The 20,815-nt window shown below is 42.0% G+C and overlaps 1 protein-coding gene across 1 annotated transcript in view; it reads left to right on the forward strand.

Annotated features, from left to right (window-relative positions):
• Nucleotides 1–20,815, forward strand: part of LOC133578324 (rac GTPase-activating protein 1-like) — a 42,529-nt gene that overhangs the window by 18,333 nt on the left and 3,381 nt on the right. The window contains exons 9-16 of the mRNA XM_061932667.1: nt 3,186–3,328; nt 3,434–3,598; nt 3,665–3,760; nt 8,173–8,371; nt 10,278–10,383; nt 10,458–10,590; nt 10,696–10,804; nt 10,877–10,985. Coding sequence (XP_061788651.1) covers nt 3,186–3,328; nt 3,434–3,598; nt 3,665–3,760; nt 8,173–8,371; nt 10,278–10,383; nt 10,458–10,590; nt 10,696–10,804; nt 10,877–10,985 — 1,060 coding nt within the window. The remainder of the gene's footprint in view (nt 1–3,185; nt 3,329–3,433; nt 3,599–3,664; nt 3,761–8,172; nt 8,372–10,277; nt 10,384–10,457; nt 10,591–10,695; nt 10,805–10,876; nt 10,986–20,815) is intronic.

Here is a 20,815-nt window from a genome sequence, read left to right on the forward strand (position 1 = left end):
TCCAAGTCGAGCCCTTTTCGGCCGTTGAAAATATTTTTCTATACTCATCTGTGTGAAAGAGTGAACATCCAACATTAGAATTTATTACTAACGAGCAGAACCGCTCTATGTACAGTGCCGTCTAACCTTAAGCGGCAGCAGCTCAACACATGCAGGGTTCAACGTTAAGGTTTTTTTCTACTTGCCCGACTTCTCAAATCTACTTGCCCCAATATTTTTACTTGTGCTGCCTAGGTTTTTTTCTGGCTGTGTAGTGCTCATGGATTATATCTTACTAAAATCCTTCCCGTTGACTATTTACAACACTACACGGTATTATTATTATTATTATTATTATTATTATCATCTATAATTACATTTAAATGGCATTGCATACATGTAAAATTAAATGCTATTTCACATTTGACCAGTAGCAGTTGCACTCATCTGAACAGGTCAGCCACCTGTTTAAAGCCCGATCACAGTTGAAATCTTGGAATGAAGGGCCTTTAATGGCCAAAACATTAACCTGGACAACATTTTAACAGCTGGTTGGCTCAGATTTTATTCTTTTCATTGCATTCACATGCTACAGTGGACAATTTAGCTTCAGTCCACGTGTGTTTATTGACAACAGGGTTCTAACCTGGACACGTTAGCTCGTCGGTATGAAAACAGGTGACTGTTATTACGTGCGTCTGCCCGGCCCCCGAGTCAAACAGCGGCGGTGTTAATGAAGCAGCGTCAGGCTGCTCACCGTCAGTGAAACGCTCGGTGATATCGCGGATTAACGTTAAATATATGATGAGCCGCGAGCGATGCAGCTATAACCTATCTACCTATAACATATATTACCCTCATATTTTGATCCCGTCCGTCCCTCTTCTTCTTCTTCTGGCCCACCAGGTGAATTAAGTGCTATTGGCGGAGTTACAATGCATAGTAGGCTAACGCCACCTACTGCACCGGAGTTGTAACTACAAGGTACATTTCACAGACAGAGTCCCATTGCTTTTATGAGCGGTCGAGCGAGTCAAAAGCCGAAAAATCCATTTGTGGCGGACGTAATTCTTTCGTGGCGGGCCGCCACAAATAAATGAATGTGTGGGAAACACTGAAGGTGGTGTTGGTATCAGATTGATACTTTTGTTGCGGTTCATACGTCCAGCAAATGACTTGAATTTCCTCACATAATTCATGCGACTGCAACATCTCTCCAAGTCTACCTGCAAACTTTATTTTCAACAAATAACTGCTTGCAATGGAAGTTATTTTAGTTTTTATTGTTGATTTTTACTATTGTTGCTTTTTTGTTGGAATGATTAGCAACGTTTTCCTTAATTGTGTGTAGTTGAACATAACAAAATTATAAAAAAAATTTCATCATGGTTTTCCGCTGGTCATTAAATGGATTTTGCGAAAATTAAGCCCTTAAAAAGCATTAAATACGATGTCCAGAGACATTACAAAAAAATTCATACAATTGCAATTGGCAACACAACAACAGTTTTTCCAATTGGGGAATAAACTTCACTTCAATATTTATTGAGGTGCAATTTTTGCCAGCACATATTGAGTCCATTTTATTTTGATGTTTGTTTACGTATTTAGGACAGTTGACCTTCTAATTACAATGGTTCAAGGTTCAAGGTTCAACTTTATTGTCCCCGCGGGGAAATTTGTCTTGGGCACAGTGCATCATTGCTTTCTTAACATACCCAAAAACAACAGAACAAAAACACAAGCACAGACACAACCACAACCATACAACTAACATTTAAACATCAGAACATGGAGCTTGATAGACATAGGTGGCACTTTGATGTAGGCATAAAATCTACAGTATGGAGATAAAGATAAAGTACCGGTACCAATGTGCATTGCACTAGAGCTCATGGATAAAGTGCTGTGTGCTAAAGTGCTTAGTTTTAAAGTGCTATGTGCTAAAGTGCTATGTGCTAAAAAAGTGCTAACCTATGTATTAAAATTCTATTGCACATTGTTGGTCAGCTTAATGGAGGCTGGGACAAATGATAATTTAAGGCGGTTAAATTTGCATAGTGGGACCCGGAGTCTTCTCCCTGATGGCAGGGTTCCATATTCAGGAAAGAGTGGATGTTGTGAGTTGGAAATAATTTTCTTAGCTTTTTTCCTAACTGCCTGCTCATAGATGCTCTGTATAGGCTCATATTCTTTCCTCCCTACGATTTTCATTGCCGTTTTATGCATGCCGGCCAGTTTGCTTTTTAGCTTAACGGTTAGGTTGCCAAACCATGAGGTGATCCCGTATCTAATGATGCCCTCTACAATGGCACGGTAGAAAATCATCATGATGTGGCTGCTTATGCCGTACAATCTTAATCTTCGCAAAAAATATAGCCTCTGTTGCAGTCTATTGCACAGTTTGTCAATATGTGTCTTCCAGCAGAGAAGATTATCAATATGAACCCCTAAATATTTATATGAGGATACCTGGGTGATTTCCTGATTTTTGATGACCACTGGCTCATGGTCAGTCACTTTCCTCGGATCCAAAACCATTTTCTGTGTCTTGGTCACATTTAAAATAAGATGGTTAGTGTCACACCACCTAATAAATAGGTCTATCTCGTCTTGGTACACAGAGGGGTCCGTATCCTTGTGTAGAAGGCTTAGGAGCACGGTTGAAAATGGTACAGTACTAAACATGTTTATATCGCTTGAAAGGGTTATTTTCATATTATATATTATGATTACATTAGTGCCATATTTGGCCGCAGTTATGTAAGCATGTCAACTATTTAACATCATCACTATCAAATGCTTACAATTTTGTCCATAGAGACAATTGTATGCTATTAACTATAAATACATAACGGTAATACCAATCTACAGATATGGGAATTAAATTTGTTTTAAGTTCAATTTAAGGACATTAAAGAGCATTACATTAGATTTTGTTGATAATTGCGGAAACCATGTGCATACGTATAAATTGATTTAAATTGTTGCGTTTAGTTTTATTAGCACAAAATGTTTCCTGTGTTATCATAATCAAGAAGCGCGTTTAACTAATGAGTTCAAGTCAAATTGGTATTGGTGATAATAGCACCGTATTTACTTGGTATCAGAGCGATAGCAAAAACTGACCAGTATCTCACTTGTAGTTCTGTTCTGGTACGGTTTGTTTTTGAGGATTGTTAAACATGATGTGATTGTGTCGACAGTTGCTCAAGCCTTGCCTGAATCAACTTCTATTGAACTATCGGAGACCAACAGTGAAGCCACACCAGCCTCACATCTCCCCACCCTACTGAAAACCCCCAAAGCCAAAGCAGGAGGGAAGCAACATCAGTTTGTCAGCAAAACTGTGAGACATTGCTTGTTTATACTGTATCAGTGTGTTTTCTCTTGTTTAGCATGACCATGTTGTCACCAGTCTACACACTAAAACCTTCTTCTCATTCTGGCAAAGGTGATCAAATCAGAGTTCTGTGCACCATGTGGAAGGAGGACCAAGTTCGGCAAGATATATCTCCGCTGTCAGGATTGCAGGGTGGTGACCCATCCAGAGTGTCGTGACGCTTGCCCCCTTCCTTGTAATCCTGTGGCCGTCAAGACTCCCGTCGGGACTGCAGAGGTGCAGCACGCCTCTCTCAGCGCTTCCGCTCATCAGTTATAGAAGTTGAACTTAACCTGTTTGCAGAGCACCCTGGACGACTTTGCTCCCGTCACCTCTCCGAGGATCCCAGCTTTGGTCATCTACTGCATCAAAGAGATCGAACACAGGGGGCTTCATGAGGTAAGCTTCCATGCTGCTTTTCAGACATTCTTTGTTTTGTTTCCCCTGGATGACTATTTTGTTTTTGTTTGAAAATAATCTTGACAGAGATAATATTATTCTGTTTGAAATGACGATAAATGATTGAATGAAAATGTTTTATGAATAGTAGGGGTGTAACGGTACGTGTATTTGTATTAGGGATGTCCCGATCCGATATTTGGATCGGATCGGCTGCCGATATTTGCCAAAAATTGCGTATCGGCAAGGCATGGGAAAATGCCGATCCAGATCCAGTTTAAAAAAAACCTCCGGTCCGTGTTTTCCAATGCACCGATTTAAATAATACATTCCACTTTTCTGCTGCTCCGTAATTTCCGTTCCGCATTTTCCAGCACAGCTTCAACACATCCACACGTCTGTGAATTCTCACGCAGTTGCTTTTAGCTGCTGGCATTACACGACAGGCTCTTCTCACTCTTTCCTGTGTCTCCCTCTCACAGACAGCAAGTGCACCTTCTTACACACGTCACATACTGTCACGACATACGTCACGTCATACGTCACATACGTATACGTCCTCCCCGAGCAGAGAGGTAGCAGCATGGCTAACGTTAGCTGTGATGCTAGCGCAGCCGTGCGAGCAACGCTCCCTCTAAGGTGCTCGCCTGTGCAATTGCGCACTTTTTAAGCGTCCTCTGCGCATAGCAAATCTATGCCACGCACAAAATCAAATAAAAAAATAAGCGCATAACAATTTTCGACACACGGACACGACAGAGAAAACAGTTTTCGTCATCATTGTTCAAATATTGTGACGTCTGTCGAGACGCTTATCTCCATTCGGTGCCACACGTCCACACCATCAAAATGCTGAGGCAAAAATTTCCACATCAACACCGTATGAAAAAATTAGTGATTTTTTTAGTTGTGATTTCCTTCTCTGCATGAAAGTTTAAAAGTAGCATATATTAATGCAGTATGAAGAAGAATGTTTTAATGTAGACATGCAAGCCTTGAAAGAAAATGTTGAAAATCAAGACTACATTTCCTGCAAATGGATGCATTTCTACCCTATATTTTAACTTTAGATTTATTCTCATATCAAACTCTTTTGGCTGTCTTTTTGACACTTACATTCGGCGCCCCCCTCCACACCCTGGATTATAAATAATGTAAATAATTTAATGTGATTATCTTGTGTGATGACTGTATTATGATGATAGTATATATCTGATAGTATATATCTGTATCATGAATCAATTTAAGTGGACCCCGACTTAAACAAGTTGAAAAACTTATTGGGGTGTTACCATTTAGTGGTCAATTGTACGGAATATGTACTTCACTGTGCAACCTACTAATAAAAGTCTCAATCAATCAATCAAAACACATAGAATCATCATACTGCTCTGATTATATGCATCAAGTGTTCATTCAAGGCTAAGGCAAAATATCGAGATATATATTGTGTATCCCAATATGGCTTTAAAATATTGCAATATTAAAAAAAGGCCATATCGCCCAGCCCTAGTTCAATGATGCCATTTCTGTTTGTCATGTATAATTTTGTCTATTTTGTGTTTATCCTTGAATAAACAGGTCAGTTTCTTGTTACCAACCATTGTGTATTATTCAAACTCACCTAATTCAGCTGGTTAGTTGTTATCAAGAGTACTAAAACCCTTTTCAACATGATTCTGACAACTAAGTAGGCTAAATAACTTTAAACTTTAATACATGCTCGGATAGGCCGGTATCGGTCAGTATCGGATCGGAAATGCAAAAACAATATTGGTATCGGATCGGAAGTGCAAAAACCTGGATCGGGACATTCCTAATTTGTATTGAACCGTTTCGGTACGGGAGTTCTGGTTCGGTTCAGAGGTGTACCGAACGAGTTTCCACACGGACATATTAAGTAGCGTAACGCACGTTGTGTAAACAATGCACACCGAGGCACAACACACGGCATGCTAGCAGCTAACGGGCTAGGATAGACTGACCATACGTCCTCTTTTCACCGGACATGTCCTCTTTTGCGGAGTTTCTTAAATGACTCAAATGTCCGGCATTTTGAGTTAGGGTTGCGTGTATTTTCAATGTACGTTCAGGGTTAAGAAGGGGTTAAAAACAAAACAAATTGTGCGCGCAGCAGCATACCTGCCAACTACTCCGGTTTTCCCGTAATTAGTACGGTTTTCATCAACCTATTCCGGGTTACGGTTGCAGTGATAAAAAATACGGTTTTTCATTAATTAAATTTTTTTTTTTTTTTTTAAGTTTTATTCACGAAATCACAATCGACACTGCTTCCCGTAACTTCCTATCGAGCCATTCCGAATGCCATGCGCGAGGCTATTTATAGCACCGCTGCCAAGCACGAGGCACCTGTTGCCCATTGTTTCCAAACGAGCGAACGATCATGGAATCAGCCGGAAAAAAATCGCAAACGAGTCTTAAACCGAAAAGAAAACTGCAGTCATTCCGTGAAGAATATTCAAAAGCCTATCCGGGAATAATTATCCGTTCCAAAAAGGGTGAAAACTACGCGAATTGCACCTTGTGCAGACAAGATTTTTCGATCGGACACGGAGGAATTAGCGATGTAAAAGACCACGTTGGGACAAAAAAACACAAGTCTAATGCCGCTGCTAAATTTGGATTTTAGCCACAAAAAGGTAATGACACCAATGTTATCTATTGGAATTGTTTAGTACTGTTATACTGTTAAAAGTGTTTATACTATTTATGCTTTCAAGTCCAAGTTGAAGAAATCTTGTTAAATGTTGACAGCATAACTACCAAAATACAGAAGTATGTCCTTAATATTTTTGCAGTGCTATTTCTGTTGAAAAGGTAAAATGATTACATTAGAGATGTGATGTGCCACTTTTCAAGTGTCTGATGGCTTAAATTAATTTTCATTAATTTTTCATATTTTGAATTCTTTTGAAAGGCTTACAAAAAAACTACATTTGAATTGTAATTCCATACTATTGACAGGACTATTAATTTTAATGAAGTTAGCTTACCGTGTTTACAGTATGATAATTGTGATAGAAATGTGAATTTTAGGCACAGAATTTTTTTTACAATTGAACAAGGCAGTAGATTATACAAGCTTGGACAGAAAGTTAATAATGACACCAATTTTTTTTTAATGGAATTGTTTAGTACTGTTTTACCATTTGTTTACTGTAAAAAGTGTTTATACTGTTTATACTTTCAATTAACAAATTGAAGTCTTGTGAAAGGTTGACAGGATAACTGGCATTAACTGTCCAAATAATTTCAAACTATTGAAGTTAGCTTACAGAATAAACATGTCAATCAACCCATATGATTTTTGCTGTAATATTTTTGTTTTGAAAAGTCACTGTGACTGATAGAAAAGTGATGGTTTTAGCAACATTTTAACCTGTCTGAATGCTAATAATCATTTTGCGTCGGGGGGGCGAAGCTGAACCCCCCACCAGGACTTTGTTCTGGACCTACCGGGGCCTGCGGCCCCTGGACCCTGGCTACTAGGTTTTTCTGATTTCAAAAGTTGGCAGGTATGAAGTAGCGTAACGCACGTTGTGTAATTAATGCACACCGAGGCACAACACACGGCATGCTAGCAGCTAACGGGCTAGGATAGACTGACCATACGTCCTCTTTTCACCGGACATGTCCTCTTTTGCGGAGTTTCTTAAATGACTCAAATGTCCGGCATTTTGAGTTAGGGTTGCGTGTATTTTCAATGTACGTTCAGGGTTAAGAAGGGGTTAAAAACAAAACAAATTGTGCGCGCAGCTGCATTGGTGAGGGAGGGGCAGAGACAGAGAGAGAGAGAGAGTTATGATAAACGCGCATGCGTCGCCAGGCTCTGCTTTTTATCCATAGATTTATCACATTTAATTTTTTATTATCTATAACAGAGGTGTCAAAAGTGTGCCTGGGAGGCCATTTGCGGCCTACAGCTAATGTTTTAAAGGCCCACGTCACATTCTAAAAATACTATTAAAATAAACAAAAACATAACAAAAGTGAAATAAAAAAGCTTAAAGGTGAAATGTAATTTAGAAAAAGTTGCAATGTTGACTAATAAAACAAAGCTGTTTTTTTTTTTTCTTTCAAACTGTCATTGCTCAAAACATAATATTGAATCAAAATCAATATTATGAATTATTGACCTATCCAAGGTTCCCATTACTTCACATCAAATATTCCACTAAGAAAAAATATTTTTGGTGGAAGATTTTGCAAATTTGGTAAATAAATAACCCAAAAATGTATATTTTGTTGTTTTCTTACTGTACCGAAAATGAACCGAACCGTGACCTCTAAACCGAGGTACGTACCGAACCGACATTTTTGTGTACCGTTACACCCCTAATAGTGTTTGTTCACGCCATGTTTAAAGAAGTAAAAACACCCTCTCTATATAGGTTGGCCTGTACAGAATCTCTGGCCAGGAGCGTCAGGTGAAAGAGCTGAAAGAGAAGCTGATAAGGGGAAAGACCCTGCCGCCACTTAGCAAAGTAGAAGACATCAATGTCGTCACAGGTGTTCTCAAAGACTTCCTCAGGAACCTCCCGGAGCCGCTGCTCACCTTCCGCCTGACCAAAGCCTTCATGGAGGCAGCCGGTCAGTTTCTAAGTCTCGCAGTCTGTTGCATTGTTTGTCAAAAAGCGGGTCGAGCAACACAAGAGATTTTCGTTATTTGTGTCTACACTCTAGTGTTCATGTTAGCACGATACACAAGCGTGCAGCTAGGTGGTAAGCAGTGCTCAATCTAATCAGCAGGCTTCCTCTTCTACCCAGTAGAAGTAGTAAGTACTACAGATGTCCGATAATAGCTTTTTAGCCGATATTCCGATATTGTCCAACTTTTGATTACCGATTCCAACATCAACCGATACAGATATATACAATCGTGGAATGAACACATTATTATGCCTAATTTTGTTGTGATGCCCCGCTGGATGCATTAAACAATGTAACTTTACCATGAATTGATTAACGTGGACCCCGACTTGAGGTGGTTGAGGTGGGCAGGGTTTGGTGGTAGCGTGGGTGTATATTGTAGCGTCCCGGAAGAGTTAGTGCTGCAAGGGTTTCTGGGTATTTGTTCTGTAGAGTTAGTGCTGCAAGGGTTTCTGGGTATTTGTTCTGTTGTGTTTATGTTGTGTTACGGTGCGGATGTTCTCCCGAAATGGGTTTGTCATTCTTCTTTGGTGTGGGTTCACAGTGTGGCGCATATTTGTAACAGTGTTAAAGTTGTTTATACGGCCACCCTCAGTGTGACCTGTATGGCTGTTGACCAAGTATGCCTTGCATTCACTTGTGTGTGTAAAAGCCGCATATATTATGTGACTGGGCCGGCACACTGTTTGTATGGAGGAAAAGCGGACGTGACGACAGGTTGTAGAGAACACTAAAGGCAGTGCCTTTAAGGCACGCGCCCAATATTGTTGTCCGGGTGGAAATCGGGAGAATGATTGCCCCGGGAGATTTTCGGGTGGGGCACCGAAATTCGGGAGTCTTCCGGGAAAATCGGGAGGGTTGGCAAGTATGCCCTACGTCTGTGTTTTACCGGATATGTACCGCTCTGTACAGCAGCGTGTCACGTTCAAACACTGAGGACATCTATTAAACAAGACAAAAGGCAAGGAATCAAACAGAGACAGAATTCAATTTGGACTCAATATTGAGGAGAGACATGGCCACTGCACTCTGTACAGTCCTGCACCACGCTCTGACAAAGAAGGTTTTCGTCTCCTCATTTATTCAGATGTTCAATGTTCACGCACCAACACATGTCACAGCAGGAATGGGAAGTATGTAAAACAGTCATTGTTTTTCGGTCGCTTTGAAGTCCAAGAAGAGGATTTCTCGGGCTTGGGCTCTTCCTGGATCCAGCTGGGGCAGGTGTTGGAGGACAATGGATAACCCCTCCCGTCTCCTGACCACGGCAACTTCAAGAGGGGCAGCGGGTCGTAAATAGCGTTGACCTCGGTCACCAAACAGTTGGAAGAGAGTTTGTGAAATACTTCAGAGAGAGTTTGTTTAACACTTCAAAGAGAGTTCCTCTGGAAGTTGAGCAGATCCTGCCATCTGTCCGTGTTGAAATCACAGTGGAGTCTCACGAGCATTCTTCCTCTTGTTAGGCCTCGAAAGACAGCATTCATAATACAACGTTTCTTTTGTGATAACTTACAAACAATTATTCCAACAGGCGTTTTTAAAAAGTCATTAATTTTAGTTTTTGAAACCAATACCGATAATTTCTGATATTACATTTTAAAGCATTTATCGTCCGATAATATCGGCAGGCCGATATTATCGGACATCTCTAGTCGTCATCGATGAAAAATCCATAAATTAGCCACACTGTTATTTAAGCCGCAGGGTACAAAGTGTAGGAAAAAGTAGCGGCTTATTGTCCAGAATTTGTAGTGATTTCATCTCGGGGGTTGCAGGAAATGTCTGTCATGACAGAAAATAAATGAGAAGCACTGAAACTGATTCAAGGTTTCTACAAATGTTGTAGAAATCCAGGATGAAGGTAACAGTCTTGCCATGTTGTACCAGACCATCAGTGGGCTCCCTCAACCCAACCGAGACACTCTGGCCTGCCTGATGATTCACCTCCAGAAGTAACTTTCTTTCACTACCCCTTCCAGCGTCTCAAGTTGACATCAGCAATGACCTCCGTTTTTGTCCCCTGCAGGGTGTCTAAAAGTGTGGACACAAAGATGGACGTAACAAACCTGGCCAGGGTGTTCGGACCTACCCTTGTGGGCCATGCCATTCCCAACCCGGACCCCATGACTATCTTAAATGACACTCCCAGACAACCAAGAGTGAGTGTGACTATTAGCAGTGCGTTATTTAATTACCAGCCGAGTTAGTGCAATTGGTATCTTGTTCCTCGGGATTGGATTGGACTCGTTTTTCTGCCTTTCCAGGTGGTTGAGCGCTTTCTCAATATCCCGGCAAGCTACTGGGGCCAGTATGCTTATCCAGATAATCTCGAGTCCGACAACGCTCACCTGACCGAGACGCCGAATCTCAAAGGTATTGTGTGAAGTGTGTACAAGCGGACACACCTGCAACTAAGAACCAGCTGATGCCGGTGTGTTCTTCCAGTTAGTATTCTCGGACCAGTGACCACTCCTGAGCACCAGATGATGAACAAGACCCCCTCCTCCAGCTCACTGTCACAACGTATGATGCAGACCCTCTCCAGCCCAACCCTGTAAGTCCACGCACCTTCTCAAACACACACATACTCCTTTTCCACTGCAGCCAAATCTGCTGTTGGTGTAGTTTTAGTTCGAACCTGAACAAGTGCTAGCCGTGAACTGACTACGCCGTTTTCATTTTCCATTGTCCCGGTGAGCCGTGTCATTACGTGACGGGAACAGAATGCCTTTATGTACCTGTGCAAAAGGCACAGATGCGCAAGACCGTAACTAGAGATGTCCGATATTATCGGCCGATAAATGCTTTAAAATGTAATATCGGGAATTATCGTATCGGGTTCAACCTTCTGATTTACCCGGGAGACTCCCGAATACCATTCTCTCAAATTTCTCCCGATTTCCACCCGGACAACATTATTGGGGGCGTGCCTTAAAGGCACTGCCTTTAGCGTCCTCTACAACCTGTCGTCACGTCCGCTTTTCCTACATACAAACTAGGGATGTCCCGATCCAGGTTTTTGCACTTCCGATCTGATACCGATACTGACCGATACTGGCCTATCCGAGCATGTATTAAGGTTTAAAGTTATTTAGCCTACTTAGTTGTCAGAATCATGTTGAAAAGGGTTTTAGTACTCTTGATAACAACTAGCCAGCTGAATTAGGGGAGTTTGAATAATACACAATGGTTGGTAACAAGAAACTGACCTGTATATTCAAGGATAAACACAAAATAGACAAAATTATACATGACAAACAGAAATGGCATCATTGAAACTAGGGCTGGGCGATATGGCCTTTTTTTAATATTGCGATATTTTAAGGCCATATTGCGATACACAATATATATCTCGATGTTTTGCCTTAGCCTTGAATGAACACTTGATGCATATAATCACAGCAGTATGATGATTCTATGTGTTTTGATTGATTGATTGAGACTTTTATTAGTAGGTTGCACAGTGAAGTACATATTCCGTACAATTGACCACTAAATGGTAACTCCCGAATAAGTTTTTCAACTTGTTTAAGTCGGGGTCCACTTAAATTGATTCATGATACAGATATATACTATCAGATATATACTATCATCATAATACAGTCATCACACAAGATAATCACATTGAATTATTTACATTATTTATAATCCAGGGTGTGGAGGGGGGCGCCTGATGTAAGTGTCAAAAAGACAGCCAAAAGAGTTTGATATGAGAATAAATCTAAAGTTAAAATATAGGGTAGAAATGCACCCATTTGCAGGAAATGTAGTCTTGATTTTCAAAATGTTCTTTCAAGGCTTGCATGTCTACATCAAAACATTCTTCTTCATACTGCATTAATATATGCTACTTTTAAACTTTCATGCAGAGAAGGAAATCACAACTAAAAATATCACAAATTTTTTCATACGGTGTTGTTGTGGAAATTTTTGTCTCGGCATTTTGATGGTGTGGACGTGTGGCACCGAATGGAGATAAGCGTCTCGACAGACGTCACAATATTTGAACAATGATGACGAAAACTGTTGTCTCTGTCGTGTCCGTGTGTCGAAAATTGTTATGCGCTTATTTTTTTATTTGATTTTGTGCGTGGCATAGATTTGCCGTGCGCAGAGGACGTTTGAGCAGGCGCGCACCCTTAGCGACTGCGCTAGCATCACGGCTAACGTTAGCCATGCCGCTACCTCGCTCTCTGCTGGGAGAGGACGTATACGTATGTGACGTATGACATGACAGTATGTGACGTGTCTAAGAAGGTGCGCTTGCTGTCTGTGAGAGGGAGACACAGGAAAGAGTGAGAAGAGCCTGTCGTGTAATGCCAGCGGCTAAAATCAACTGCGTGAGAATTGTGGATGTGTTGAAGGTGTGCTGGAAAATGCGGAACGGAAATTACGGAGCAGCAGAAAAGTGGAATGTATTATTTAAATAGGAGCGTTGGAAAACACGGACCGGAGTTTTGTTTTTTTTAAACTGGATCTGGATCGGCATTTTCCCATGCCTTGCCAATACCATACCTGCCAACTACTCCGGTTTTCCCGTAATTAGTACGGTTTTCATCAACCTATTCCGGGTTACGGTTGCAGTGATAAAAAATACGGTTTTTCATTAATTAAATTTTTTATTTTTTTTTAAGTTTTATTCACGAAATCGCATAACAACAATCACAATCGACACTGCTTCCCGTAACTTCCTATCGAGCCATTCCGAATGCCATGCGGGAGGCTATTTATAGCACCGCTGCCAAGCACGAGGCACCAGTTGCCATTGTTTCCAAACGAGCGAACGATCATGGAATCAGCCGGAGAAAAATCGCAAACGAGTCTTAAACCGAAAAGAAAACTGCAGTCATTCCGTGAAGAATATTCAAAAGCCTATCCGGGAATAATTATCTGTTCCAAAAAGGGTGAAAACTACGCGAATTGCACCTTGTGCAGACAAGATTTTCCGATCGGACACGGAGGAATTAGCGATGTAAAAGACCACGTTGGGACAAAAAAACACAAGTCTAATGCCGTTGCTAAATTTGGATTTTAGCCACAAAAAGGTAATGACACCAATGTTATCTATTGGAATTGTTTAGTACTGTTAAACTGTTAAAAGTGTTTATACTATTTATGCTTTCAAGTCCAAGTTGAAGAAATCTTGTTAAATGTTGACAGCATAACTACCAAAATACAGAAGTATGTCCTTAATATTTTTGCAGTGCTATTTCTGTTGAAAAATTAAAATGATTACATTAGAGATGTGATGTGCCACTTTTCAAGTGTCTGATGGCTTAAATGAATTTTTATTAATTTTTCATATTTTGAATTCTTTTGAAAGGCTTACAAAAAAACTACATTTGAATTGTAATTCCATGCTATTGACAGGACTATTAATTTTTATGAAGTTAGCTTACCATGTTTACAGTATGATAATTGTGATAGAAATGTGAATTTTAGGCACAGAATATTTTTTTACGATTGAACAAGGCAGTAGATTATACAAGCTCGGACAGAAAGTTAATGACACCAATTTTTTTTTTTTATGGAATTGTTTAGTACTGTTTTACCATTTGTTTACTGTAAAAAGTGTTTATACCGTTTATACTTCCAATTAACAAATTGAAGTCTTGTGAAAGGTTGACAGGATAACTGGCATTAACTGTCAAAATAATTTCAAACTATTGAAGTTAGCTTACAGAATAAACATGTCAATCAACCCATATGATTTTTGCTGTAATATTTTTGTTTTGAAAAGTCACTGTGACTGATAGAAAAGTGATGGTTTTAGCAACATTTTAACCTGTCTGAATGCAATCAATCATTTTGCGTTTGCCTGGACCCTGGCTACTAGGATTTTCTGATTTCAAAAGTTGGCAGGTATGCGATACGCAATTTTTGGCAAATATCGGCAGCCGATCCGATCCAAATATCGGATCGGGACATCCCTACTATTGGCTCTCAATTAAATTGCGTAAAGCCCTCATTTGTCCAATAACTTACTCCCTGACTTTGTAAACATTATATTAATCAAGTATTTATTCATGCGCTCTATACAGCAGCTATTTCTGAGACTGTCCACGCAGTTAACATCTGTAATTTGCCAATGACGTTTCCTTCTTTGAGCTAAAGTCACAGACCATGACAGTGGTAAGGTTACTTTTTTGTGTGTGTTTTGGAAGGTCTGAACAACATCGCACCACTCAAGCTAGTGTTAACGAATTGCACGGTAATATACAGTATCCAGCCATCACCTTCATTATGCCTCTCAGCCCAGCAAGATTTTGGAGCCAAACGTTAAACCAACGCTCCGGTTCGGCATCCCTGTGGAACCTCGATAATGGGAAACAAAAGCACTCAAAACCTGCTCTGAACCAGCTCTCCAGCAGCCACAGTGGAAAAAGGGCTATTAGTCATCATATTATGTGCATGTACACAATTTGCCATCAGCCACGCTACACAATATTCTTTAATATTTTTGTTTCCTCAGAGGGAGTGTTTGTGTACTCCACTGTAGAGAGTAGTACAAGGTGTTTATTTGACAGGAGGCATTTCTTTGTATATGTGCTTGTTGGTTGATAGATTTTTACCACTTTTGACTTTATTATAATGGTAAGGAATATGTAATGTGACTACTTCACAGTGTAAGATTCTTAAAGGGTATAATATAAATTCCTGTTTTGTTACATACATGACAGCCTGAGCATTGTTACAGTTAATGTCTGTTAGAATGTGCATTTGCTGTGCGCCTTTAAGACTTTTTTTGATCCGTAATACGTGCTAGTGCTGTGACCTAGAGGCACTTCCATATGAGGGGCCGTTAGGGACATTATTCAGAATTACCTCTTACATACACTACTGAAATGCTCTCACATAAACAACTGAAATGTTTTTCTCTCACACACTACTGAAACACTCTTATACACACTACTGAAATGCTCTCACATAAACAACTGAAATGTTTTTCTCTCACACACAATACTGAAACACTCTTATACACGCTACTGAAATGCTCTCACATACACTACTGAAATATATATATACCGTATATATATTATAAATATGTACATTCTCCGCTGAAGCCCTCAAATTATGAAGTAGAGCTCCTGCCTCGGTTAAGCTACTTGTTGGCAGTTAGGCAGACATTTTGTTCACAAACAACTTGGCTTTAAAAAAAAAAAAAACTTGTCTGAAAAGGGGCGGGGATTATTGGTGACTGGAACCATAATGCAACCTCTCTCACACACAATACTGAAACACTCTTATACACGCTACTGAAATGCTCTCACATATCCATCCATCCATCTTCTTCCGCTTATCCGAGGTCGGGTCGCGGGGGCAGCAGCTTAAGCAGGGAAGCCCAGACTTCCCTCTCCCCAGCCACTTCGTCCAGCTCCTCCCGGGGGATCCCGAGGCGTTCTCAGGCCAGCCGGGAGAGATAGTCTTCCCAGCGTGTCCTGGGTCTTCCCCGTGGCCTCCTACCGGTCGGACGTGCCCGAAACACCTTCCTAGGGAGGCGTTCGGGTGGCATCCTGACCAGATGCCCGAACCACCTCATCTGGCTCCTCTCGATGTGGAGGAGCAGCGGCTTTACTTTGAGCTCCCCCCGAATGACAGAGCTTCTCACCCTATCTCTAAGGGAGAGCCCCGCCACTCGGCGGAGGAAACTCATTTCGGCCGCTTGTACCCGTGATCTTGTCCTTTCGGTCATGACCCAAAGCTCATGACCATAGGTAAGGATGGGAACGTAGATCGACCGGTAAATCGAGAGCTTTGCCTTCCGGCTCAGCTCCTTCTTCACCACAACGGATCGATACAGCGTCCGCATTACTGAAGACGCCGCACCGATCCGCCTGTCGATCTCAGGATCCACTCTTCCCCCACTCGTGAACAAGACTCCGAGGTACTTGAACTCCTCCACTTGGGGCAAGATCTCCTCCCCAATCCGGAGATGGCACTCCACCCTTTTCCGGGAGAGAACCATGGACTCGGACTTGGAGGTGCTGATTCCCATCCCAGTCGCTTCACACTCGGCTGCGAACCGATCCAGTGAGAGCTGAAGATCTTGGCCGGAGGAAGCCATCAGGACCACATCATCTGCAAATAGCAGTGACCTAATCCTGCAGCCACCAAACCAGATCCCCTCAATGCCCTGACTGCGCCTAGAAATTCTGTCCATAAAGGTTATGAACAAAATCGGTGACAAAGGGCAGCCTTGGCGGAGTCCAACCCTCACTGGAAACGTGTCCGACTTACTGCCGGCAATGCGGACCAAGCTCTGACACTGATTATACAGGGAGCGAACTGCCACAATAAGACAGTCCGTTACCCCATACTCTCTGAGCACTCCCCACAGGACTTCCCGGGGTACACGGTCGAATGCCTTCTCCAAGTCCACAAAGCACATGTAGACTGGTTGGGCAAACTCCCATGCACCCTCAAGGACCCTGCCGAGAGTATAGAGCTGGTCCACAGTTCCACGACCAGGACGAAAACCACACTGTTCCTCCTGAATCCGAGGTTCGACTATCCGGCGTAGCCTCCTCTCCAGTACACCTGAATAGACCTTACCGGGAAGGCTGAGGAGTGTGATCCCACGGTAGTTGGAACGCACCCTCCGGTTCCCCTTCTTAAAGAGAGGAACCACCACCCCGGTCTGCCAATCCAGAGGTACCGCCCCCGATGTCTACGCGATGTTGCAGAGCTCTCACATACACTACTGAAATATATATATGTATTATAAATATGTATATTCTCCGCTGAAGCCCTCAGATTATGAAGTAGAGCTCCTGCCTCGGTTAAGCTACTTGTTGGCAGTTAGGCAGACATTTTGTTCACAAACAACTTGGCTTTAAAAAAAAAAAAAAAAAACTTGTCTGAAAAGGGGCGGGGATTATTGGTGACTGGAACCATAATGCAACCTCTCTCATACACACTGGTAAGATGCTCTCATACACATAACTGAAATCCTTGCACACATACTACTGAAATTGTTTTCTCTCACACGCACGTTGTTTTAGTTGTTTACGTGAGAGCATTTCAGTAGTGTATGTAACAGCATTTCAGTAGTGTGTATGAGTGTTTCAGTAGTGTGTGTGAGAGAAAAACATTTCCGTTGTTTATGTGAGAGCATTTCAGTAGTGTATGTAAGAGGTCATTCTGAATAATGTCCCTAACGGCCACACGTACTTCCAGGTTTCAGTCTCGAGTTCCATGAGGCTACTGTTCATTTACCTGCGTCAGTGAAGATTTGGGCGTATTTTGAAAGGTTTGAAGGCAAATATATAAGTGATCATGAAAAAATATTTTAAATGGGATGGAGTGGATTTATATAAAATATTTTTGGAAAGATTTAAACTAGAGATGTCTGATAATATCGGAGTGCCGATATTATCGGCCTATAAATACTTTAAAATGTAATATCGGAAATTATCGGCATCGGTTTCAAAAAGTAAAATATATGACTTTTTAAAACGACGCTGTACGAAGTGGTACACGGACGTAGGGAGAAGTACAGAGCAGTTGTCTCCCAGTCATACTTGCCAACCCTCCCGATTTTCCCGGGAGACTCACGAATTTCAGTGCCCCTCCCGAAAATCTCCCGGGGCAACCATTCTCCCGAATTTCTCCCGATTTCCACCCAGACAACAATATTGGGGGCGTGCCTTAAAGGCACTTCCTTTGCGTGCCAGCCCAATCACATAATATCTACGGCTTTTCACACACACATAAAAGTGAATGCCAATGCATTCTTGGTCAACAGCCATACAGGTCACACTGAGGGTGGCCGTATAAACAACTTTAACACTGTTAGAAATATGCGCCACACTGTGAACCCACACCAAACAAGAATGACAAACACATTTCGGGAGAACATCCGCACCATAACACAACATAAACACACCAGAACAAATACCCAGAACCCCTTGCAGCACTAATTGTTCCGGGACACTACAATATATGCTACCCCCGCACCGCCAACCATCTCATGCTCTCTCAGGGAGAGCATGTCCCAAATTCAGAGCTGCTGTTTTGAGGCATGTTAAAAAAAAAATCACATCACATAATATCTACGGCTTTTCACACACACACACACACACACACACACACACACACACACACACACACACACACACACACACACACACACACACACACACACACACACACACACACACACGCACACATACACATATATAAGTGAATACATGCATACTTGGTCAACAGCCATACAGGTCACACTGAGGGTGGCCGTATAAACAACTTTAACACTGTTACAAATATGCGCCACACTGTGAATCCACACCAAACAAGAATGACAAACACATTTCGGGAGAACATCCGCACCGTAACACAACATAAACACAACAGAACAAATACCCAGAACCCCTTGCAGCACTAACTCTTCCGGGACGCTACAATATATACTCCCCGCTACCCCCTACACCCCCCCCCCCCCCCACCCCCAACCATCTCATGCTCTCTCAGGGAGAGCATGTCCCAAATTCAGAGCTGCTGTTTTGAGGCATGTTAAAAAAAAAAAAATCACATCACATAATATCTATGGCTTTTCACACACACACACACACACGCACACATACACATATAAGTGAATGCATGCATACTTGGTCAGAAGCCATACAGGTCACACTAAGGGTGGCCGTACAAACAACTTTAACACTGTTACAAATATGCGCCACACTGTGAACCCACACCAAACAAGAACGACAAACACATTTCGGGAGAACATCCGCACCGTAACACAACATAAACACAACAGAACAAATACCCAGAACCCCTTGCAGCACTAACTCTTCCGGGACGCTACAATATATACTCCCCGCTACCCCCTACACCCCCCCCCCCCCCCCCCCCACCCACCCCCAACCATCTCATGCTCTCTCAGGGAGAGCATGTCCCAAATTCAGAGCTGCTGTTTTGAGGCATGTTAAAAAAACAAATCACATCACATAATATCTACGGCTTTTCTCACACCACACACACACACACACACACACACACACACACACACACACACACACACACACACACACACACACACACACACACACACACATATAAGTGAATGCAAGGCATACTTGGTCAACAGCCATACAGGTCACACTGAGGGTGGTCGTATAAACAACTTTAACACTGTTACAAATATGCGCCACACTGTGAACCCACACCAAACAAGAACGACAAACACATTTCAGGAGAACATCCGCACCGTAACACAACATAAACACAACAGAACAAATACCCAGAACCCCTTGCAGCACTAACTCTTCCGGGACGCTACAATATATGCTACCCCCGCACCCCCAACCATCTCATGCTCTCTCAGGGAGAGCATGTCCCAAATTCAGAGCTGCTGTTTTGAGGCATGTTATAAAAAAAAAAAATCACATCACATAATATCTACGGCTTTTCACACACACACACACACACACACACACACACACACACACACACACACACACACACACACACACACACACACACACACACACACACGCACACACACACACACGCACATATATAAGTGAATGCATGCATACTTGGTCAAAAGCCATATAGGTCACACTAAGGGTGGCCGTATAAACAACTTTAACACTGGTACAAATATGCGCCACACTGTGAACCCACTCCAAAAAAGAATGACAAACACATTTCGGGAGAACATCCGCACCGTAACACAACATAAACACAACAGAACAAATACCCAGAACCCCTTGCAGCACTAACTCTTCCGGGACGCTACAATATATACTCCCCGCTACCCCCTACACCCCCGCACCCCCAACCATCTCATGCTCTCTCAGGGAGAGCAAGTCCCAAATTCAGAGCTGCTGTTTTGAGGCATGTTAAAAAAAAAATCACATCACATAATATCTACGGCTTTTCACACACACACACACGCACACATACACATATATAAGTGAATGCATGCATACTTGGTCAAAAGCCATACAGATCACACTAAGGGTGGCCGTATAAACAACTTTAACACTGTTAGAAATATGCGCCACACTGTGAACCCACACCAAACAAGAACGACAAACACATTTCGGGAGAACATCCGCACCGTAACACAACATAAACACAACATAAACACAACAGAACAAATACCCAGCACCCCTTGCAGCACTAACTCTTCCGGGACGCTACAATATATACCCCCCGCTACCCCCTACACCCCCAACCATCTCATGCTCTCTCAAATTCAGAGCATGTCCCAAATTCAGAGCTGCTGTTTTGAGGCATGTTAAAAAAAAAAATCACATCACATAATATCTACGGCTTTTCACACACACACACACACACACACACACACACACACACACACACACACACACACACACACACACACACACACACACACACACACACACACACACA

The sequence above is a fragment of the Nerophis lumbriciformis genome, linkage group LG38 (genome assembly GCF_033978685.3).
Source record: "Nerophis lumbriciformis linkage group LG38, RoL_Nlum_v2.1, whole genome shotgun sequence".
Classification (NCBI taxonomy): domain Eukaryota; kingdom Metazoa; phylum Chordata; class Actinopteri; order Syngnathiformes; family Syngnathidae; genus Nerophis; species Nerophis lumbriciformis.